At 37.4% G+C, this 25,005-nt stretch overlaps 3 protein-coding genes across 6 annotated transcripts in view; 1 reads left to right on the top strand and 2 right to left on the bottom strand.

Moving 5' to 3' along the window:
- Positions 1-696: 696 nt before the first annotated feature.
- On the bottom strand, positions 697-15,252 carry LOC105202026. 3 transcript variants are annotated; one of them, XM_011170373.3, is made up of 10 exons: positions 15,113-15,252; positions 13,804-13,946; positions 13,295-13,495; positions 12,996-13,184; positions 12,031-12,203; positions 11,514-11,709; positions 11,172-11,413; positions 10,325-10,525; positions 9,880-10,126; positions 697-9,697 (listed from the first exon to the last, which is right to left on the bottom strand). In XM_011170373.3, the coding sequence occupies exons 2-10, from the start codon at positions 13,930-13,932 to the stop codon at positions 8,774-8,776; spliced, it is 2,502 nt and encodes an 833-aa protein (XP_011168675.2). In that variant the 5' UTR covers positions 13,933-13,946; positions 15,113-15,252; the 3' UTR covers positions 697-8,773. The 3 variants fall into 3 exon arrangements, with proteins under 3 accessions (XP_011168675.2, XP_011168676.2, XP_025988263.2); XM_011170374.3 differs by having other exon boundaries at positions 9,895-10,126; XM_026132478.2 differs by lacking the exon at positions 15,113-15,252 and adding an exon at positions 14,632-14,740.
- A 2,453-nt stretch (positions 15,253-17,705) lies between these two features.
- On the bottom strand, positions 17,706-23,203 carry LOC105202027 (leucine-rich repeat-containing protein 57). Of its 2 annotated transcripts, none has more exons than XM_011170375.3 (2): positions 22,349-23,203; positions 17,706-21,456 (listed from the first exon to the last, which is right to left on the bottom strand). In XM_011170375.3, exon 2 carries the CDS (start codon positions 21,407-21,409, stop codon positions 20,693-20,695), a length of 717 nt encoding a protein of 238 aa, XP_011168677.1. In that variant the 5' UTR covers positions 21,410-21,456; positions 22,349-23,203; the 3' UTR covers positions 17,706-20,692. The 2 variants fall into 2 exon arrangements, with proteins under 2 accessions (XP_011168677.1, XP_011168678.1); XM_011170376.3 differs by lacking the exon at positions 22,349-23,203 and adding an exon at positions 21,633-22,041.
- LOC105202120 (guanine nucleotide-releasing factor 2) overlaps positions 22,148-25,005 on the top strand; it is a 78,233-nt gene continuing 75,375 nt past the window's right edge. Inside the window, exon 1 of the mRNA XM_026132421.2 lies at positions 22,148-22,393. Within this exon, the coding sequence (XP_025988206.1) occupies positions 22,360-22,393 (34 nt within the window). The 5' untranslated portion in view covers positions 22,148-22,359. The remainder of the gene's footprint in view (positions 22,394-25,005) is intronic.

Raw genomic sequence — 25,005 nt, 5'->3', positions numbered from 1 at the left:
CACAGTACAATTAATTATTCGTATGATACATATATCATACTTAAAGAACTAAATTGCAAATATTAAGATTTAGTTATCACTTCTCTAATTAAATTTTCCCTTTAGTTAAAATCGTTATGTTTTCCACGGGATTATTGTTATATTTAATAAACGCAATTGAAAGTGAAAGAAAGTTCTTTTATTAAACCAAATTTTTCTGAACTTTTATCACCTTTCTTAGATTATACCGTATAATCCTAATTCAATGTCATGTATAGTTGTAGATTAGTTTCGCCATGATTTTTTTATGGCAAAGAGTACTGCATGAGTTGAAAAAGTTTGGGAATCGTTTCACTATGTTAAAGAGAGCATCATATACACGATACACATATCCAGGAACCAGTGGTGTTTCGTCACTAATCCGCCTCTATTCTCGTCTACTCATGAATTATTAAATCTAGATATGATAAATCTCAATGAAAGTGGCGAATGTATATCTTTCTTGGACGCAGTCAATCTCGGTCTAAACGCGTCGTAATTCATCGAGTTGATTATATTTCGCGCTCTTTGTTACGCTATAAATAACAGAATCGATCAGTCAATTTATCGCATTTCAGAAACACAATAACGCTTATACGGTGTGTGTTGGGAATTTGTCTCGGTATTAATATTCATGAGGAGATATTTGGGTAACGGAAGGCAAGACGTTTGCCGTTATTAAGTCTACACGTATCGTTTATTATTCTCTCTTTACAACAGCGAGTCCGGTGATCATCGATCGCCGCCGATCCCGATGATCGACCTCCTTTCTTCTCGCTTTAAAACCTTCCTTTTGTACGTGGGTCTCCGTATGCGCGTCATTCGAGTCGATGACGATGAAAACGGATGAAGTATGAAAATGAAACAGGTGAAGGAGTTTATGAATCAGTCTCTTTACACAAGCTGAGTAAAACAACAATGACCACGGAGAGCACGGTTTCCCCCAACAGGCGAGCGCCGTCGTGCCGTGTGTGATAAAAATTGACACGCGAATTTCGCGGCAACGACGGTTAACGGCATGCGAGCTGTCGTCATCGACAGCTCGAAAAAGACAAAAAGAAAAGATAGAATTGTAGCTCGTTAAGATAATCTTAAGTAAAACTATTTATATGCATGTGTACGGGTGCATCTCCGAAACCGTCGTTGAAACGCTCACGGCTGCGGATTCTTTTCAATTTAGAAGCGAAATCGTAACTCTCGTGTACAAAATGTAACTAACAAACAATATAAATTAATTTCGTATCGAAAATCATTTTTGCTTTGTCGTGTAACAAGATCGAATCTTTGCGAAAAGTCGGAAAGTCACGAAAAAGCCGCATTTCTCTAAATTGTACGAGAGAATCCCGCAGATCGATCGAATACAGCGACAACTCCGGAGCATTCTGTATATATATCCGTATATATACTATAAACATAAAAATGCTCTGGCCGAACCCTTTCCATTTCCCTCGATCTCCTCTCGTCGCGATGTTCACCTATCAAATTGATAACAGAGTCGCGAAGACGTCGTACGTGCGTCGCACGTTTTACCGCGACGAAGAATTCTGCGGGAAGCTTTCTGCTCCAATTGAAAACAAAACGAACGATTGTCTCCCGTTACAAAAACGAATTCCTCGAATAGTCTGGCAGTTTATCTCGAGGAAACCGAACTCCGAACGGGCTGAGCGATGAGCTGTGTATATGTACAATGCGGAGAATGATGATAAAATTTTTTCCTATTTCAATCGCGTCAGAACTGGATCAGCAAAACATCGATCACAGCTCCTGCTCCCGAGGATTCCGCGGATCGTCGAATCGATCGGGGATGGCTGCAGAAAGAATATCGGTCAGAGCAACAATCGCAATATTCGTACGCAGCGCAGGCGGTGTATATACAGAGTCCACTACTGAATTAACATTAAAAATGGAAATATACGCAGAAACGTAAATTTGGAGATCTGCGGAGATAAGTTGGTTCTATCACACATCAATTCTGGCGAAGCGGCCAAAACGTCTGTCCGTCGCGCTCGATCTCGCCGGTCGCGGAGCGACACGGGTGCGTGAAACGAAAGAAAAGCCAAAAGGAAGGAAGGAAGAAGGCGAGAGATACGTTTCCCGCAGAATTTTTCCAATCGCGAATACCGGAGGGTCGGGACAGACGCATTTATCTCGCTTTGTTTCCGCGTCTCGCCTCTACGATGACAAATTATTTCGAAATATCCAGTTCTCTCTCTCTTTCTCTCTCCCTCTCTAAAATTTTATCGTGCACGTAAACAAATGTACACATACACACATACATACACGCATGTATACATATACACACACACATACATACATTAGCAAATTAAATGCAATCGCATTCGGAGCGTACACGCTCCTCCACGCTCACTTCACAGTCGCAATCTCCGCACACAAGATTACAGAAATTGATCTCGGCTCGGCGATCCGTTTCGCCTCCCGGCGAGGCCTGCTCTTGAAATTATTCACTAGCTGCCACACAGCACAGAATAGCAAAAACATTATAAAATATTGCATTTCTGAAACGGGCATTTTATCGTTACTGCAATATTGCTGAAGTATTGCAACAATATTCTGCAATGCTTCTATCCTGTGCTGTATGGGGTGTCTTATTATCTAAAATAATCCCTACGAATTTGGATTGCGAGTAGCGAGTACTGTCTCTCTCTCTCTCTTTCCTTTTTTCCTCTCCCTCATAGGACTATCAACGCCGTTGGCACGTGGACGCTGTCGATCGGATCTTTTTTTCGTTGTGAGAATCGTATCGAATCACGAAATCAATATTCCCTCGCGAAAATGACTCTTACACCGTACGATATTGTCGAAACTTTATCTATAAAGGTAGAATTCATTACGAACACGTTGCTGGTACGAAAAACTTGTGACGCACGTTGCACTTCTTACACCGAACTAATAATCTTGCCGCCCGTCAGAAACGACCTTGGCGCGTTTTTATTATTATTTTTTTCTTTCAATCGAATATAAATGTTACAAACGAACAAAACTGTCGGCTCCATAAATACAATACTTTTGGCAAAAAAAGAATAAGCGGGCCATCTTCCGGTCACAACGTAATCCCTATTCGGGCAACCAGCACTCGAATTGGCATGTCTTATAAAATATCGAAGAAAATCAATCGACATCAATCACATCGTGCATGTACATGTCGTTGATTCACGCAAGACAACGTTGTGTCCGTAAAATAAACGTTTTCGCATCATGATCGCGTGTTATCGATAACTCGATTGATCTCACACCTTTGGTTAACGTTACGGCGAAATGATTCGCAGCGCGTTAAATGACGCGTAATATGAAATAACTTTCAAACGTGTGTTGCCGCGATTTTCTTTACAACTGTTGGGCAGTCCGACCGATCGGAGAACGTTTCATTCAACAACGTAGAATACTCTAAATTTTTACAAGTAACATCTCGCTAATTTAACGCATTGACTAAAGCGTTTTTGTGCTCGCACGAGCGTTTTTTTTTTTCTTCGAAGATTTTAGTTTCGGCGAGAGACCGAAGGTTTCGAGGACAGGACCAAATTGGGATTGATTATCATACGAATCTCCGGATTGTACGAGTGAAGTGACTCCAGAAACGCTCGAACGCAACTGTTCTTAGAGTCCCTTGAGTAAGAGTTTCGACATCAAGATCCACTTTAACTAATTTTCGTTTGTATTAAAGAAATTTCAAATATCGCAAAAAACGGTTGAATTTTAAACGATAATTTTAAGCTGAAATGCAACGAACATCGTTGTCATATTTACATTGAATGGCATAAATAATATAAAGTTACGACATGAGCTTTTTCAGAGCTAAGAAAGCACCCTTGATATCTAACCGATGTCCAAGCTTTTACTTCAAGGACTTTTCTCTCTCGCAATTGAAGACACGCCGCGGGCAGAGAACCCTTAACGAGTGCCGAGATATCGCAATTTCCACAAGTCTCACGATTAAAATCATAACGAAGAACACTAAGAACACGCCGCCGAGGAGCGGCGTCGGTGGGATCCGCTCTGAAAGTAACATACCGAGCTTCCCCCGAGCTCGTTATCGCACACGCTCTGTAATCGCCATACAAACGGTAATATAACGTATCAACTATATGCGCTACACTGGGTGTGTATTTGTATGGATATTTATACGTTAAAAAAGAGGGCGGGCAGGCAGGCGATGAGGAGGATGTGAGAGTTATATAATATGTACACACGATATACTGGCAGTATAACTTTCGCCGTCTTACAATCTCCCTTGTGGCGCGGCGTATGTTCCGCTCCGATTAGACGCGCACGGACGCGTTGATTCGACACGCACGGATACGAACATGAATTTCGTCTCGCGATAGCGATAATTAACTAGACAACATCCTTTCCTTTCGGCTCTTCGGGCCGCGATTCATGGCGGCGATTGGAATCCGCGCGAGTCGGAGCGAACTTATACGCGGCGTATAACTTTAACGGCTCTCCTTTCCAAATTTTCTGCGCGCGATAGAAATCCAAACGACTGGATCTCCACGATCGCAAAAATTATTCGCTCTTAGACACGTAGAAATCATAAACGTCTCGTATAAAAACGCTGCGAAGTCGCGAAGATGACGCTTCTCGATGTCGAAACGCATGGTCGATCGCTTTAAATCATTAACGGTGCACCATACCGGTGTGACGCAGTGTCCTTCGTTTATCTTACTTAAGCATACGGTAAAAGGAAAGAAGCGGTAACGGATCGTCGACGGAATTGTCTTGCGTCGCTTTAGTATCGTTAAAATTGAAGATGGACACGGGAGAATCTAAAACTCGCAAAACGCTGCTCTCGCGCATTTTAGAAAGAGGAACATTATCCAAATAAACAAAACTAACTTTTCAATAATAAACGAAACATTGTACGATTATATCGCGCGACATACTTTTTCGGGGGCAAATCTAGAAGCATAAAACAACAAGAAAAGATTGTACAATAAATGTAAATCTAAGATCTTTCCTTTAAATAACGAATTGGAAAAAAAAAATGCTAAAAGTTTTCGTTTTCCGCTATAACGCCCGGCTGAATCTGACCCGGTAAATTTTTCAATACAAATTAATAAATATCAGTTCTTTTAATATTTATTATTGTATAATTAGTATCAATTGGTAATTAGCACTACTAATTGATTTCTGAAGAAATTTAGCAATTGATACTTAGCAATTTCACTTTGTTATATATTGATTAAATACACACGAGGACAAAAATGCTTAACCATTCGATGGCATATTGGAACATGTTCAAAATTTGTCTTTTTAAATGTTCATACGTTATGACTGTTGGTTCTTTTATATAAAAAATTTTTTTATCTAGTAGAACCGCAAACACGCCGAATGTGCTTTGATGTACAGTGCAACTTAAAACGAGAAAACATTAGTGTATTCGTACATCCAGATTATATCACGACAGATATAATTAGTTACCGTCTAATGCGAGTTACTTCATTGATATGTACATATAAGGAAACCAAGGTATCAATAAATTCCAGGTCAGGGTCAGAGAGTGCAGTAGCGTACACGTTTCTACAATCCTGCAGTCTTTATAATTCGTTTTAACTTAGAAGAGACAATTTTTGCCCGGTATTCATAGCCGATTCTTATATTAAAAATCTTAAATACCATTTTAAGATGTCATCAACCAATCAGAGAACCGTATTAGCATCTTTAGACATTACTTAAGATGGTTTTGAAATAAAAAATTGACTGTGAATACCGGCTCATGTTTATGTTTCTTTTGATGTTTTATGTCCTAGATTTAGCCTTTACATTACCGTGCAATTGGAGATCGCAAAGTGTAGAAAATATGTATAATCAGATATACGCTTCTTCAACTTCTTACACACAATTGATAAACTGAGAGTTTTTGTTTCTCCCTCTACGCCACCTCTTACATAAAATATAAGAAATGCTACGTTTCATTTCACTTTCGTAAGACTTGGATGCATGTACATTATGAAATGGTTTCGTTGAAATTTCATCGCGAGTTAGCGATACGTCTCCGCGAAATTCGCGTGCGAAATAACGCGCGACGATAAGTATGAATCGCAATTTCATTAATTAATCGCCATTACATATCATAGCGCAACGATGTCCGACGTCATTTATTAAATAACTTAGAAATTTGGCAGTGTCCATTTCTTGTCTTCGTCCAATATTACCTACGTATCACTCTACAGGAGATATCAATAGAGTGTGCTGTGGTATGAATCGAAAAAGATGTTCTTAAAATTGCAACTATGTAAAAAAGATACAATTTATGATTATATAATATTATATATATAATGTTATATTATACATATAATGTTTCTAATCATACATGATATATAACGTTAATTAGAAATTTGTTAAATAATATTGTTAAATAATTCATTACGAAAGAGAAATGCAAGAAATATTTATATAAAACGTGAATCATTGCCGAAATATACGAAAGAAATCTATTATTGTATACGTTTTACAAAAGTTATTCGTAAAAATTTAAAGCTTGATGAAAGGAAGATTCAAAGTTTTTGACACACTCGTTTTGACTCGCTTAAATATCTTATGACTATAACAGAAAGACAATTCGTGAAAGATTTCTCATTTCATACCACAGTGGCCTCAGATTGCTTGAGCCTCTTAAAAAAAAGAATAAAAAGTGCCATTGTGCATTGTATTTAAAAAGTTTAAATAAATAGCGAAGATGAATGCTTAAAATTTATAGATTCGCATGAGTTTTTTTATGGATTCATTTTAACCTATTGAGAAATTCGAAATGAAATGATCTAGAATGACATTCACTTATTGAATTTAAATAAAATTCAATAAGAATTAATTATAAAACGCAAATGAATTTCTAAAATATTATGATCATAAATAAGAGTTCTCATAACTAAAACTTCTGTTTTCAACAGAATTTTCATTTGATCAATGAAAAAAAAGAAACAACTATTTGTACATTACGTTAGCTTCCCATTAGCAACACCTCATGAATAAAACACATGCACTTGCAAAATATAAAATAAAATTTCATTATAAAAGCGAATTTCTATAATTCATCACTGAAGATCATAGACCAAAAACGAAATGTTTAGAGTTCACTTTTCTAATAAGCTCTTTTGATTTGAGACTCTATGATTGAGACTAATGGCTACTACTGCAATGTCTATATTATATCGCTTATAGTTGCTTACATTTTCTGATTAGTAAGTTATGACCATAGATTCTGTGCAGTATGAGGTACAAAATGCTTCTTACGTAATAATCCCAGCAGGGTCCAGAGTTGTATAAAATAATTTGTATCAAAAATTATTGTAAGATAATTTACGACACTGTGTTACATTTATCGACTACCATATCTAACTGTGTTACATGACAGTTTAGATATCAATCTATTTATGTACAATTTAGCTTCTAGCTGTTTATAATGCATAAAGATCGTTTTTACAGAGTGCACAACTACATAATAATGAGCTCACATATTGTGTGCCTGATAACACAGTTCTGAGTAGTTCATAGTTAAAGTTCATAATTACTTTGCACAGATAACTTGGCCAATTACTTACGTATTCAGTGCGCCGTTTGTTTAATTTCAAATGGTACGAAACAGGTGTGCCGTTTTCTCTTAGTCTTGTATAATAATGAGCAATGGCTAAATCTGCAGCTTCATCATCTCAAGTACATTGATTTAAGTCTGATCTATATGAAAAATATTGCGATACTGCGTTTCTTTCATGTATTCAATATGAGTGTGAACAGATTCATGAGTGTAAAAATTAGGGCAAGTTTATTTTTCTTGAGAAATTTTGATTTGCATCGTATTGTCAAAAGGGGTAAGTAAAATGTAATCTAAGACAATGAAGTTACAGAAGGCGACGATTATCTCTACAAGTGTATTGAAAAATAACCTTTGCAGGATGTCTGCTTTGTTTTACTCTTTACTACTAACTACTAACATTCGCTAGTACGTTAGTACAAGTAAGAGGAACAAGTGTCTGATTTTAAATCACTTTTTGTGTTGTCATACTGATGGTTTAGCTTGATATTTGGAGAAGACGATTGTGACCAATCTTTCTGTATCTGAATGTAAATCACACACGGAACTTTCTTTTCGCGTGGCTTACATCGTCGATTACTTCCGCAAGTCTACTATGCTACACTATTTACAGTTGATAAGCAATACATCCGTTTGTTCTTGCAAACGTTCTTTTTCAAGCAAGCATTTCGGTGTGTATATTCGTTTCAATGTATGTATATATGTAAATGATGAAGTGCATATGCGTAGTAAATCAACATGGATCGTATACTTGTTTCTGATTATAAAAAGATAAACATGAAAAAATCATCTATTAATATAATTTAATACACTATTCAATAAATCAATATGATTTGACATATTATTTGATAACTCAATTTTATTTTAAATGTGACAATGAGATTTCATTGTCTAATAATAACATATATTGAACATAATAAAAATCTCTCGTACGATTCAAATTGATAATTTAATGAAATGAGAAATGTACGTTTACAAGAACATTCACATATTCTACGCCGATAAATACATACATTTTAATTAAATGTACGTAACAAGTGGCAGTGCAATAATGCAAAACAATCGATCATAATCATTTTGCCTTAAAAGCAAATCGAGAAAATTGATTACAAGAGATGCCGATATACATCGTCATCTTACGCTTGATATCAACTTAAAAATTTGTATACGAATGCAATATATTCGTGGTAAGCGAATTATTTACCGTTAAGTATTGAGTCCCTCCCATTCGATGAGGTACTGTATCTGACCGTTTGGTCCTATCCTCTTCGCTTTGATGACAAACTTTTCACCAGCAGCTATTCTGTTAGCTGCACCGAAGTAAATATTCACTGATGATTTCAAATCATCCAGAGATATGTCAGGCGCACTTTGCTTCACAGGTGAACACTTTGGAGATGAAGACATGCTGCTCTTTCTTTGCGGTTGCGGATCAGGGGGAGGTAATTTATCATTACTTTGCCGCTGTCTCAACCTTCTACCATTTAAGGCATAATCCACACAATTCCCAATTTGACTACTCGCACTGCTCGAGGCACCATTAAACGAACTTCTTAAATTCCTGGCAAATTCACTTTTAACTTCGTTATTACGAGCTGGTAGAATAGCTGCCGTTTTGCTGGCGGTCTGCTGAAATTGTTGCTGTACTTGCTGTTGGACAGGTGGACGTCCTCGTCGATGTTGCCTTCTACGTTTCACTTGCCCATTTCTGTCAACGATAATATCCTTTTCTGATAACTGCCTCTTAGCTGGACGTACCACTGGCGGTTGCGAGATCACAGGCGTCAGTGGCAGAGGCAAGGTAATGGGACACTGGTTGTAAGGTAACGGTGTACTCGAGTTTGCTTGATTAAGGCTACAAGGCGTGCCCACTAAATCACTGAATGGATTATTCTTTCCTTCAAAATCTTTGGGCGGTGGAATGAAAGAATCAAGAGTTCCTCTTGAACTAGTTTCGTCCCCGCTTGTATCCGCGGGCGTTGAAGGTGGCAGAGGATGCATTAGATCCACGGAACTAGGCACAGACAGCTCGGATATACCTGATGTTGTAGCTGGTGGTGTTGGCGGTCCAGAAACAGAGGTTGGAGGTGTTGGAGGTAAGTCTGATGCTTCTGAGCTCTGTGGTTTGCTCTGCATTAATGAAAAAAGAAATATTATTGTTTATCATTCTTCTACATAAAGCATAATGCATTTCACGTAGTGAAAAATATAATAAAATAATCAATCTTATATTTTATCTAAAAATAGATAAAATTGAATGATTACCATATTATTTTTTATCACGCATTTACGTGAATATGAAATGGTCTTACCTTCCTCTCTTTTACCTTGGCAATAGCATTCTTCAGTAATATTCTTGCTTTTCTGTATCTTGCTTCTCGATCTTCTAGCAATGTTTCCTTGGTACTTTCGCTACATGCTTTCTCTCTTTTCTTCTGTTTACGCAATATTCTTTTCCGTGAATTGCCTAATGCTAGTAGACGACGAAGTCTTCTGTGTACACTCAACTTAGGAAATGGGAATGATTTTTTTACAAAACCGCCGCCTATATTGCAATATCTACAAAAATAATTTAATATTATATTTTAAATGTGTGAATATATATGTGTGTGTGTGTGTGTGTGTGTGTGTCTGTGTATGTATGTATATACATACATACATACATAAAGATGTATAGAATAAAAATGATTAAACACAATGTCTGCAAGAAAACAGTTCAATAAATTATAAGTGTATATTGTATAAAAAATGATATACCTGTTCCTTAAAGATTCTATTGATTGACTGGATTCTGTTAATGGAGGTGGGCTTGCACACGAACTTTGTTCTGCCTCCGAATTTTGATAAATTGTACCTCGCATTACCAGATGTGTAGGACTCACAGGAATTTCTACATCCTCCGCCGCCTTATGTTTTAATGCAATCAATTGTTTTGTACTTTCTGGCAAACTCACCGGACTGAAATAATTAAGTTTTACATATTAAACAAATATTAATACATATATTGAAAATCAATAATTGTATTTTAAAGGAAATTGTGGTATCTAAGGATATCACAAATAATGTCTCAAAGTACATGTTATATCCTTTTCAGTACTGGCAATGAATTTCGGAATTCTGCTTATATTAAATTATTTATATTAAAAACAAATTACAATTGAAGCAATATAATTGAACTGTCAACATCTCATTATCATTAAAAAAATAATATGTTTTAAAGTACATGTCTGTACACAAAGAGAATTCTTTTAGATCATCAAAATCATGGTAGTCATTGGACAATATAAATTTCAAAAAATTTTACTTCAATATTCTTATTCTAAAAATTTGATTAAATACCACAGTAATTTCTACATCTAAAACCGAATATACACACCCATGAACTAACATCAAACGCAAAATTTATTATCATTATTTGCTGTACAAATGTGGTATAAATTCTATTACTGTATGCAGTAAACATTGAATTTGATCAAATGTGGGTGCTCAGTGCAATAAAAAAAAGAAAATAACAATTTATAAACGCAAACATAAATATTCGAACATTCATGTTCACTGTTTGTTTGTTAAGTGTACACACAGTTTAAGATATGCATATACGAACCCAGTTGGTGGAGGAAGATATTGCAGTCTTTTATTACCAGCCCAACATCTACGTAACACAGAATCATCTATCTCGCCAGACATTGGAAAATTGATAAATGGACAAGGTGGTGGCAGTCTGACACGGAGGCCCCATATTGTAGTGCGCTTTTTTATTTCTTTACCGCACTTGAATCTGTTTCTATTGTTTGTCAATACTGACAATATAGTATCCCTGCGTACTTCAGCGCTGACATCTCTAATCTAAAAGTACGCATGCAATATCATATAAACATTATATCAAATCTAATAAAAATATTACGTAAATTAAAATAATTTGTTAAAAATAATGTTGGAGACTTACCCGTGGTGGAAGCTGTAAAGTTAACCAGTTGTCATTTGCGTAAGGTATAATAACAGTGTCCAAATCATAATACTTTTTAGCATTATAAACAGTCAGATTGTACAACATCAGGTGCACCAGATCTACCCATTTCATTTCTAAACGCCGAACAAATTCTTTTCCATGATTGCACATCGAACAAACAAATACATAAAATCTGTAAAAATTATTAATAATTAATTAAATAAAATTATACAAAGAAATTTATATAAGATGAATGATCTCTAGATAATAGTAATCGATTCATAACCGGCGGAATTCGTGAATTCCCGACCCTTATCTCACAAATTAATAAAAAGTTAATTAGAAAATTAAAGATTATGAAATTTCAGTGTAAAATTTCTGTGAGGTTGAAAAATATTGCAATAAGAACAACTTATTTTATTATTTTAAATATAGATTTAAATTGTAAATTTAAATCTATATTTAAAATAAATTTAATTAAATCTTTGTTATTTTTATATGTACTTGCACTTACCTATCACCACTGTACAAGGGATAAGTTAAGCACCTGATGCACTTTTCATGAAACCATTGTTTACAACGACCGCATTGTAACATCTGTGCATACCATTCACCATTAAGTCCACAGTAACAATAAATTTGTTCAGCGTTTACTCTGTGATGATTATCCCAACTTAACATATCAGGCTGAAATTATATATTGTAATGAAAATATCTTACAGTTCCTATTTTCATAAATTTAAAGCACATTCTCTTACGAGAGGTATCCGTAAGTTAAGATCTCCAACGACGCCGTGTCGCAATAAACAGCGCTAGGCAAAATCCGACAATACGATCGTGTTCCTTGGTTTCCCCTTCACAAAATTCCGCTTGGTAGAACTCTCTCGAACGCTCAGTTTTGGCAGCCGTTCGCAATAGAGGGGACGCTCGCCGCTGCCATCAAGTGCAAACTTCCATCAGATTTTTGAACTTTAAGGGCACCACCCTGGTTGAAATTCATCACCACATATGGAGAAAAGTGCATGAACATAAAAAATGTGAGAAAGTGGTGTAGAGAGTTCTCTGGAGGCCGTACGAACGTCCACGACAAGCCCGGTAGAAGAAAACCTTCGATCTCGGACGAAACGGTGGCAAAGATTGAGGAACTACTACTTCAAGATCGGCTTTTCTCCATATGTGGCTGTCAACTGGCGATGAATTTCAATCGGGGTGATGCCTTTAAAGTACAAAAATCTGATGACGGAACAAAGTTCGCACTTGGCGGGTGTGGTGAGCATCTCCTTTATCGCGAAAAGTTGCTGTGCCAAAGCTGAGCGTCCAAGCTCTACCAAGTGGCATTTTGTAAAGGGAGAACCAAGAAACACGACCATATTGTTGGATTTCGCCTAGTGCTGTTCGTTGCAACGCGGCGTCGTTGGAGACCTTAATTTACAGACAACCCTCGTATTTAAATAATAACATTTTGTAATTAAATCTTACATCATATGGCAATTTTGTCATGTCATCTGGTGGTGGTTGAGGTTGGTCCCTACCGCTGCAAACTTTCCTGATGTTTGCTTTAACCATGGAATTTTTTGGCTCACATTCACGTGTGCGTGGTTGGCTATCTGTGCACCTTTTACATATCCAGTGAACATCTTTACCTGGCTCTGGTTTTGATATTTCAGGCTGCAAATATATTTATTAAATCACATTCTATTCATTAGATCTCCATCAATTTCTAATTAATTCAGCTTTTTTCTATAATCTTAAACATTGAGTAGACTCCTGATGCATACCTGATGACACATCTGATGATAGCCACGGCCACATTTGTCACAAATAATAATGTCATTGTCAGTCTTAGGCTGAGATTTTTTGCAAAGAACACACATAACATCCGAGTCTGGCAGAGCCAATTTTGTCAGCTCTTTAAACGACGACCAGGAAGATGTATTGTCAAGAAATTTGACAAGACATCTTTCCCTTGCCAAGTCCACCTGTGTAAAAAATAATTTCAATGTCGTTGCATCCCTGCTATCAATATTTAAGTAATACACACTTTTAGTATTTGTACCTTTATTACATGGTTTGCTGTCATGGATTGTTTGCCATTAATTTTCATTACTTTTATTTTATATAAAAATTATTAAGAATTACAAATACTTTGATACCTTTGGAAACTATTTGTACGGTTGTGTATTAATAGAGAAATTGGATGTAAATATTGTAGTTAATTACAGCAAATGTCCCGAAGTGTGTACTAAATGTTAAGTGCTGCTGAAGAAAAGTATAGGTTTGTTCGTACCTCAACAACTGTACCAAGGTAATATTTGCCATCCCTGTGTTGAAGAACATCATCTCCATGAGAGAAGCCAACCCGCTGTTCCCTTGTGGTACTATCGGGCGCTGCCAGACTTTCCTCAGGCTCTGACATTTTCTACCCTGTTTCTAAATTATAAACAGCACACATAATATATAATAATCAAGTATGTATCTACTACTAAGAAATTGAGCCAAGCTTGATAGAGTTGCAACAAGGAAACAGGACACTTTATAAGCTCATGTATCAATTTCTTTTGTAAATTAAGGATTTCTAATCACGTAGATACAACAGAATCATAAAAAATCATTGTTAAACTAATCACAACTTTATTTCTCTTCCTCTTTTGAAATCTCTTTCAAATTAATAATATCAAGAGTAGTATATAGGAAATTAGATTCATAATTTTTCTATATCACACAGGGGTTCCTAAAGGAAAAGAAAACGAACGCATTCTTGGTTATTACATGCTAACCTGTAACATTTGACTAAAATCTTAAATATTATTGTTAAATGCGTGGATTTGTCGCGGATGCATGAGCAAAAGTGCAATCGGAAAATTCCTGAATGTAATTAACGAAGCGACACGCGATTCGACTCGGGAACGTTTGCCGACGACGCTCGGAGAAGCGTCCCGAGCTAACCAACACGCTACGCGCGTCCGCGTCCAAAGGAGCAAGGTAAATCGCGATTCGCCATGCCGTCCGTCGCCACCTGCCACGACGAGTAACGTTACACAATTCGGTATACGGAAACGCGGTCGCGCGACCATATGATCGGCATCTCATTAAAGAAACAGTCCGGCGCACTCACTCTCGCCGCCGAAGAGAGAGTGCCGCGACGCTGCTTGGAGTCGTTCACGGGAAATCGTGTTCCCGGCGAGCTGTGCTTCTCCACACGAGCGATCCTTCGCGTCAGGTCGATCAATCCGACGAGGACGGCGCGGAGGACGGATAGAAACAGGGAGAGAGGCGAAGAGAGAAGAGAAAGAGAGAGAGAAAAAAAAACAAGAACGAAAGAGAAAGATAGACGGGGAAAGAGAGAAAGAGAGAGAGAGACAAGAAGGCAGAAGGGCTCGTCAAACCCCGGGGCTCGATCGGTCTCTGGGCATCGGGATGGCTCGTCGAGGAGATTCGTGGCGATGTTTTCCGAACGCACAGCTCGTCGCGCGCGTCCTGGACGCCGCGGCGTCGTAAATAAACCCGCGGCCGGCGCGGCGCCGCACTGCTCCGAGTCGGGATCGGCTCGGGACGAGACGGGTCAGGTCGGCGTGGATCCTATATTCAAGTCGTACCTCAGCGTCTCGGCCGTGGAATCACGCGCTGCTACGTGCGAGCCTCATCTTCCGACTCCGGTCAGACATCCAACAACACAACCAAGGAAGGGGGAGGGGCCCCGCCACGGTCGACTCTTCTCTCGCTCGCTCGCCCGTCCGCTCGGTGCTCGCTCGCTCGCTCGCTCGGCGCACTCGCGGCGACACGACGGCGACGGCGGCAAAACAACCCGGCCCCGCTGCCGCGCCGAACACGACGACGCCCCGGGCACCCACGTAGGCCGGCTGCACGATCACGACACGCCCTCAGTTATCGGCATCACCGCGGCGAGCTCGGTGCACGTTCATTGTGTCCTGTGGAAATTCGAACGAGCACCGTCCGCCATGTTCAGGGAAACACTTGCTGGGCCACTACGCGGATCAAACGCGCCACCGCGAGACGATACTGCGAAACGCGTAGGGACGTAGCGAGCTGGTCCCTGCGATGCCCTTCGTCGGGACCACCGGAGAGGCTCCTCTCGTTTTCAATCTTTTCGTTCTTTGACACTTCGCATTCCTTCCAAACTTATCCTTCGTGATAGTATCGACGTCGTATTTATCTTTAAAATTCTATTTCTGTTAATAATACAAGCAGATTAAAATTTTATTTTGTTGCAATTGTAATATATCATAATATAAAATAATGCATTGTAACGTTGCAGTAAACATTATTTTCGTCCATTGGAACGTCAATGTCTCGCTTTCTATTTTTAAGCGCCAATATTCATATTGAAACTACCATACCGATCGAAATTTATAGATTGTTTTTTCACATATTCTCCAAAAATAAATTTGAAATAGGTTCGACAATGAGACAAAAGAGAGAATAAATAAAATTTACGTTCAATTTCTCTTTAATCGCTTTTTTTCAACAACATTAAATTATCGTTCCTTTTTAATTAAAGAGAGAATTAAAGTTTCATACACGACTGCTATATGAATTACAATACGTAAAATTAGGTGTAATGAAAATCAACAATTACCATCGTGTTACACCGAAAAAAATTTTATATTCGAGTAAATAATTTCTTTAATTAAAAAAAATATTTCCTAAGTTTAAAAGTAAATTATTTTATGCTAGATAATATTCATTTGAATCAAGGAAATGATGTTAAGATAAATATATTTACTTGAACATAAAAAACTTTCAGTGAAGGAATGGTATTCCTCTAGTTTGGCACGTGGCCTTCAATTCAAAATGGCCGGCGGTGATCGTCATTTGGGCCTCTTGTTGCGGTACAGACATAACATAAACAATCGATATTTTAGTCGTTCAAGCATTCTGAATAGCGTGATAAATACGAACGATCTGGATTATTATTTAAGAAATGATCGTCCCCGCCGACCGCGTCGTCCGCGCCTTGCGCTAACATCTCAAACGTTCGCGCAGTACGTCTTCCATAACAATGCATTCTTATCTATATCACGGACTTGCAAAATTACTTATGCAGTTTTTCCCCGACGGTTTTCCTTCCTTTCGTTCGCCTGTCGATGGCCGCGCGTTTAGCGGCGACGTCGATCGAATCGACTTCGTAATTTTTAAACACATTTAATTACGTCGACAGATTCTGCTTAATGCGAACGCAGTTGATATATCAATTTGCCGCGACATTCTACTCGAATCTGCTAGCACATTGCTAATGGTTTGCTTACTTGGTAGTCACGTTCACGATTGCGTTACTTCTGTCATCAGAACTGTTGAAGAAATCTCGATGTCACGCGATTTCTTTCACGATAAATTATTATACGTAAAGTGGTATTCTTTAGATTGTGAGCTATGTTTTTCTCTCGCCTGCTGATTACACATCCCTCACCTTATCTTATTGTTGAAGTTCAGTTGCAGATTGATTGAGGAGCAATTCGATACCGAACGGACTACAAAATTGGTTATTTAATCTCTCTGCGAGAAGATGTCATATAAAATCTCATTTTGAATCTCACTTGATACATTCAGTTTTCAAAATTCTTCAAACATATTTCTTCCACTTTAATTCTCTGTAGACAATCATATTTTACTTATTCCGTAGGTAATCTGGATCTTTTTGTCTACCCTAAATTTTTTTACTGTTCTAGATTTTCAAAAATTTAGATAAACTTATTTTTCAACAACTTTGCTACATTAACAAATAGGCGTTAACTATTTCAACTCAAATGTTGAGATTTTTACTTAATAAAAATTTAAAAAACAGTGAAATTGTGCTTATGTTAATAAAAAAACAAAGTTAATAATTTTAATTTATTTGTATAAAATAGAGATTATATTTTATTTAACTTTGACACAAAAATTAAAGATGCTGATTCGTTATTAATAACACAAAAATTGCTACAAATCACTGAAAATAGCTAGATTACATAATTATAGATACCTTTTCAACAAGTCTCCAGAAAGTTACACTAAAGTTTTGAAACTATAATTTGCCACTGCTTTTTTAGAGTTTTCTTAAAAATAAGAAGCATCTTTAACTCGTAAACACATCTGATCTATAATTAGAAGTTGTTAACACATTTATAACTAGACTTCCGATTTTTAAGAGATCGATAATTAACTCCAATTAACATGAAATAAAAAATGGCATAAAAATAACATTATTTATTTTCTTTGTAACTCTGACAAAGAAATAAGAGTACATATAATTATACATAATTTCGCTAATAAAATTGCGCAGGCAGATCAATATAAATATACGTATGTAATAATATAAAAGTGTTCAAAATGTGTGCTTTTAAATGTGATGATTATATATTTGGCAGGGTTGAGTAAATTGATATTTTTTTGAATCTAAATTAAGGTAAATAACGATTTAAAATTAACTTAGTTAAATTAAAAACTAATTTAAAAGTTACGTTAAAATCAAATTAAGTTAAATTAAAAGTTATTTATGAAAAGCATTATTTGTATTAAATTATTATCAGTCTTTAAAATTAGATTACTCTTTTTAGATTACTATAAAAAACAAAATACTCTTTTAGAGTATTATAAAAAACAAAATAATTACAATATGGATCGTCAAATAAATTTAATATTTTATTTGTTTATCTGATATCAATTGTCTTTTTTTTATATGAGAAGGTACTTTTTCCTTTACATAGATTTTTAACTTAAGATAAAAGTTAATAAGTCAAAATTTATGTGTTTCAAAACTAATTCATGTACTTTAAAAATAACTTGAAAAAATGAACTCATTTAAAATTAACTGAGTTAAGAGAGTTTTTAATTTTACATATTCAACTTTTAACTTTATGACTAGTTATTACCCAACCCTAATATTTGATAACTTGTAGTATGTGTATCTCATTAACTTAAACGAAATTAAAAAAAACATGGAATCCTCGATTTATGATATGTCTACTTTTACTCAAATTTTACAAATTTAAACGAGTAGACATATCGTAGGAATCTGTTGCGTTTCTTCTTACATTCTAGTTTACTTTGATACAATTAATTATAGAAATGAATAATGGAAAGTAGAGAATTAAAAGAAAAGTGGATTTTAAGTAGAAAAAATCAATGTGGCTATTGTGCTCGAATTAATTCCGACAAAATTAAAATTTCATAAAACAAGGCCTCAATAAATGTACGTAATAAGGCTCATTGTGAATCTTTAATTGGACGACGCGGTCCAATTAAATAAGGGTAACAAAGTGTATAGGACGTATCAAAGTTTTGATGAAGTTTCGCTCGTGTGTCATATCGTCGTTTTAACGAGAATTGTTTGTGATATTATTCTCTAATATTGCAGTAGGCAGCAAAGACGCCCTATGGCTGTTATTCCTGAAATACACATAAATTATGGGTGAACTTAGCTTGTAACTAAGACCAAATTCACATGTATAATGCATCACACAAGTTTGCTAACAAAACTTGTAAAGAAAAATAATATGTAATTATTAAACACAGAATTACAAAGTTAATTTCTTATCATATATTTTGTAACATCTTGCTATAATTATTTGCTTTAATGTTTCACGCATTAAAGTCGAGTGAATGTACGATATATCAAAAATTCAACATGTATCAACGATTTAAAATATTTGAAAAGAGAAAAAATTTCAAATGTGATTCTGATTAAGCTCATACATCGTATTAAAACTAAATTAAGATAAGATATGATAGTGCTATTAGTAGAATTGTTATAAAATTATATTTTAACGAAAAAATGTGTGAGCGGAATTGCACATTAAGCGAGATAAATACATTCGACATAATAAATATGCAAAAGTGTAACGCAGATTTTCATTAAAAATTTTTTATCTTTTGTCCCTTGCAATTTGTAACTTCGAGAATTCTTACGACTGTCAGCTTGGTCGAAGGTTAATACGCAGTTGACCAAAGGAAGGTTCAACGATCTTATTATATCCACAACCATGCGAATATGACGCGAACGTCTGTATTCATATAAAAAAGTTAGACAATTATTAATAGTCAACATCCAGCATATCATACGATTCAATATTAGTAGAAAGTCTGTAATTTATAACTTTAGTTCCATTTTTATTCTTCACTTCAAAATTCATCGAATTATCGTCAATTTTTGGCAGGAATGATAAAAATTCGAAAGTGCATACTCTTTTTATTAATTTTTACCTCGCTTTAATATCATACTTTAAATGCCACACGCGTCGAACTTATTTTGAAACAATCCGCAAAATTTAAAGTGCAAAATTTTAATTCAACTGCACACTATAAAAATCGCAACGCTTCTGAAGAAAAAAGCATTTAAATACATTCGAAACGAGTACAGATTGTCTTGTCAAAATAATTTCTATTTTCTCAACATGAAATGTAATTTATATATCATGATTAATGATAATCAAATCTTAATCGTATGAAAAAACAAAATCTATTTGAGATAAAACGTATTTTTAACATGTAGTAAGTATAGTTCTTTGATAACGGCGCGTATAATTATCCATGATCATTATCACTCATTATACATAAGTATTTATGCATATATTAAATAGAGAACAAAAAGGTCCTTTTAAACATTTTGTCTATTAGAATATTTTAAAGCGTGTACAATATACGTTATATTCGTGCGTATAGATATTCAGACTACGCAAAAATAATAAAATAATAGTGGACAATAATTTTAATATATTATGCTTTTGAATATCAGTAATCAAATATCGACGATTTAATACTTTGGTCATTAATATTTATCGGAATAAATCACGATTTATAGACGGCGTAGATGTAAAAATTGTTTTGACTCTCGGTTAGAGATGCTATAATGATTAATCTCCCAAAAAATTGATTTACAACCGCGAGTAAATAGCAGAAAGAAAACATTTCCAAATTGTGTAAGAATCTTATAAACCCTATATAAATTTAAAAATATTCTCAATCTTTTGAATATATAAATTTAAAAAAATTCTCAATCTTTTAAATATCTCGACACCTGTTTATTCTTATATAATCAACGATGCAAAATACCAGATACGCTCAGTTAATTCTTTTTTCCTTGACGCTATTCATTCGACACGTGGTAACTTCAATAAAGACTCCCCAAACAATTCCATACTATAGTACAAACATTGTTCTTTCCAACGTAAAACCGCGCTTTAGAACATCTTCTTCTTGACCGCCGTGTAGCGTTCCATGTAGGCGTCGTAACCGTCCAGGTCCGCGAACTGTTTCATCTCAAAGAGATTTCCCTCGAGCGCCAGTACCGAGACCTTGGAGTCCTTGAGAATCCTGAGAGGCACCGAGCTCATCTGTAAGCAGTTTTCTTCCAATCTCAGTGTCTTCAGTCGCGGGCAGTCTGCCAACTTCTCGGAGATGGTGGCGATCTGATTCTGATTGAGATTGAGCTCGACCACGTGGAGGCCCGCGGCGGCGTCCGGCACGAACGTGAGCCGATTCTTGGACAGATCCAGGACGTCCAGGTGCCTGAGGCCGCAGAACATCAGCGGAAAGTCGGAAATCTGATTGTCGGACAGGTTGACCTGCTTCAAGTGGCTCAGATTTGCCAGCGACGACGGGATCGACTTGATCTGATTCGCGGAGCAGTTTAGGCCCTCGAGCTTCTCGAGGGCGCCCAAGGTGCCGGGCAGGGCGGTCAGCCGGTTGTGACTGAAGTTGAGTTGCCTCAGTAGGGTAAAGTCACCGATCTCGTTCGGTAGCGTCGTGAAATTGTTCTCGGATAGGTCCAGCGTGCGCAGCGTCGGCGCCAAATTATGAAGCTTCTGCGAGAACTTGTCCAACTTGCACTGCGACAACTTGAGGGTGGCGGTCTTCTCCGCGGTCTCGTAGTGCCTCTTCACCGCGGAGTTGCCCATGTCGCGTCAGCGTCCGATATCCTGAGCGGGCGATAATCCTCTTTCCCCTATTAACGAGCGTCGTCAAAGAAATTAATTTATCGCAACGGAGTGATCGAGTGTCGCTTTTAAAATAGAGCTTGGGTACGGAAACCTATTGTTTAAATTCGGGTAAGAATTGCGCTCGAATTTTCTTTTTTGTTTTTTTTATATATAACTCTCTCAAAGACACCTATATAATCACCTGGGTGGACAGCAAGAGGGGTTTGCGACCCGCATAGTTCGAAATATCCCGCGAGGCGCGCGAATCTTAATGAGAAACCTTCGCGGGGGAAAGCGCGCGCGCGAGCGGGTTAACTCGCCACGCGGAGCGCTGTTGCGCGCGCGTGGCCGTGTCTCGCTCCGTCGCCGACGGAGGTATCCCCTCGAGCGCGGAATCGTCGCCGAGCCGTCGGAGCGACGTTTCGCGCGGCGTGAGCGACGCACTGCGCGTCGCGTCTCGATCTCGGAGACGCGTGGCGGTTACACACGCCGTTACACGCGCCGCGACGCCCGTTCTCCGCCTCCTGCGGCCCGCACCCGCGCCGTCACACCGCGTGACACACGCAGTCAGAGCAAAACAGGGAGTGAAATGTCACGCGATTGATAGCGCGTCCGCCATAGTAGCAGCGGCGGCGGCGACGGCGACGGCGACGACGAACCGGACGAACCACGACGAACGACAGCGGCGGCGCGGCGCGGCCGGTTTCGCGTCCCCGCCGCCCGATGGCGGGTCGCGCGGTCGCGCGCGCGCGCGCTCCCGCCCGCCCGAAAAATGGCCGACAAACGAAGATGTAGCGATGCGCGTCGGGTTAACAACAGACTGAAAACGCCGCGGCAGCCTGCAGTGCGTAGTACACGATGCGGCGGTGCGCGGAAGTGGTGAGATAGTGAGATCAACGTCACCGGTAAACGACGTACCCGGGGTAACGATGGCCTCCACGCCGAAGACGGAGAAGCACGCAGGTAAGAGGATAACCACTACTCGCTGGCAGTGACTGAGGGCGAGCGAGCGAGCGAGAGGGAACGAGCGCGCGCGCGAGAGAAGGAGAGAGAGAGAGAGAAAGAATCGAAAGAGAGAGAGAGAGAGAGAGACGGTGAGAGAGGGCGCGTACGCGACAAGCGTGCGAGACCGCGCGACGTTCCTACCTTTTCTCTCGCGGGGCTCCGGATCCTTTATGACGAAACAAACAAAAAAAAAAACAAAATTGAACGAACGTATCGCGTCGCGCGATCGCGACCGTACCACTTGACGTTGATCTTGCTTATCTCGACGTCGCCGATATCTCAAACCCGGCCGACTTATCGAAAGCGCGTGTATAATATAATCGGTGGCGTTAACCCACCGACGACGCTACCGGATGCGAAACGTCAAAAGCATATGCGTACCGCGTGCCCCTCGTGCACGCCTGATTTCTCTCCCGTCTCTCTGGGAAACGGGTTGCCCCGGGTTGTCAGCGCGTCGCGAGTACTCCTGCAGTCGCTTCTTGCTCGAGGGATCCGACGTGTTCGCGATAGCGACATGTCGAAGAAGAAAAAGAAACACCGACTGGTTCGCTTTTTTTACGACAATGCTGTCTCTCTCTCTTTCTCTCTCTTTTCTCCCCTGTCATTTCGCTCGCATCGAGAACAAGGTGCGTCGATAATCTTGGTTCGTCGGGTCCTGGTTCCAATATCTGTGTCTCGTGATTCTGTGTTTCTTCTCAATTAATCATAACTCCAATCGTTAGTCAAGTGCACCGACAACTTTGGTCATAAAATGTTCCAATTATTTTCCACGATATAGAATGCAAAAAAAAAAAAAAAACAGATGATATTGGAATTTGATTAACAGGAGTTACACCGACAGTAGTTCAGATCAATCCGTTTCAAGCAGGTAATTCAACATTGTTTTCTACGATTAAAAAAAGAAACAAAGAAATGATATTCAGTTAGAAATAGACTAGTTGGAGTTGCTAATGTCGACAGCTGCGAACGAGCGATTTTCTTTGAAAAGCGCAATTAAATTCAACGACATTTGATGTTGAGCGTGATACTCTGAGATATTTACGCAAGTAAAGCAGATCTCTCGCTTTTTGTAAGATTGCTCTGTTCTTCCGAAGGGCGCGACCAGCTGTTTTCGCGAAGCTGCGTTGAAAAGTGCGTTGGAATGTCGCGAAAGAAGCCAATCTTAAGCCTATATCGGACTACACAATTGAAAATTAAGGCTCGCGAATCGACGATATTTAAGATTTCTAACAATTGGATAATTTTAATTCCAATCAGTTTCGCGGTCGATTTATAATAATTCTAATCTTTAATTTGCAATCCTCAATCTCCAATGTATAATCTGATACTTCAAGAGATATTTAAATACAAAAAGTGACACTACTATATTCGAAAAGTTCGTAGTGAGCAACTACGCTTCTTTGTTCCTGTTTATTACGTTAGTTATCGTGCAACTTGTTGCTATGTGATTTTACCGCAATTCGACAATGTGTCATTGACCTCGCTTGCTCGGAGATACTTAGCTCACACGCAAAAAAATGTCATTCTCTTGTTAAGAAAAGCGACTCAGGCAGCACATTGCACAATAAAAGATTTACGAAATCTTTATAATAATTGAACATTTTATATTAACAAAAATATTTTATAAACATTTTTGTGTCTTTAGACAGGGCAGATTATAAAGATTTATCGTAAATATCACATAAAAATATTTATATAATACATAAGAAATATTATAAATATTTATTTTTTTATTATCATAATTATAATACTATAAAAGATATGTAGTATATATTTTAATAACATTGATTTTGAAAAAAAATTGTATGAGTTTTTTCTTTCGTGTACATAAAATATCTATAAAATATTTATAAATATTCATCATTAATATTGTGCTAAGTATTCAATTTTTTATTTTGTTCTTTTAAGTAACAGTTACTTTTGCAAGGAATATTTTCTTAATAATAATCTTAAAAGACACTTATCGTTTTCTTGAAGCAAGAAATATTTATTTTTATTTCTATGTACGCACAGAAAGATATATATTTGAATTAAGTAAATATTACTTTCTTCAAGTATTTCATATAAGCAAATATGTATATATTTGCAAATCTATCATAAGTTCATTATAAGCATCAAATTTGTTCAAAATATATTCTGAATCCTAGTAATTTGTTACTTTAATCAAGAATATTAAATTACAACAAAAATTCAGTTTGCTTATTCTGACTTTTCTTCTATACAATTTTATAATATTCTTTGAAAAAATATAAATTCTTTTTTCCAATATATAATAATGAATTTTTTATAAAATTTGTAATGAGTACATTTTAAGACAATTATCAAGAAAATATCCTTTGTCAAAGATAATCATTATTTAGGAGAAGAAATAAACGCTTTTCTTAGCAACAGAATTCGTATTTTTCTTTGTGCAGAAAAAAAATTGAAATAAATGAGTGAAGGAGGGAGGGAGAAAAACTAATAATACATCTGATCTAATAATTGATTTTTGGTTTCAAGGTTGTTTGCTCTTTTTTTCGTAGCGCATTTTTAGTATCGGCATTAGCGATAATAACGCGAGCAAAGTGGAG

Source organism: Solenopsis invicta, chromosome 1 (assembly GCF_016802725.1).
Source record: "Solenopsis invicta isolate M01_SB chromosome 1, UNIL_Sinv_3.0, whole genome shotgun sequence".
NCBI lineage: Eukaryota > Metazoa > Arthropoda > Insecta > Hymenoptera > Formicidae > Solenopsis > Solenopsis invicta.
Note: the sequence above shows the minus strand (reverse complement) of the source record. Positions and strands in the feature narration are given on the sequence as shown.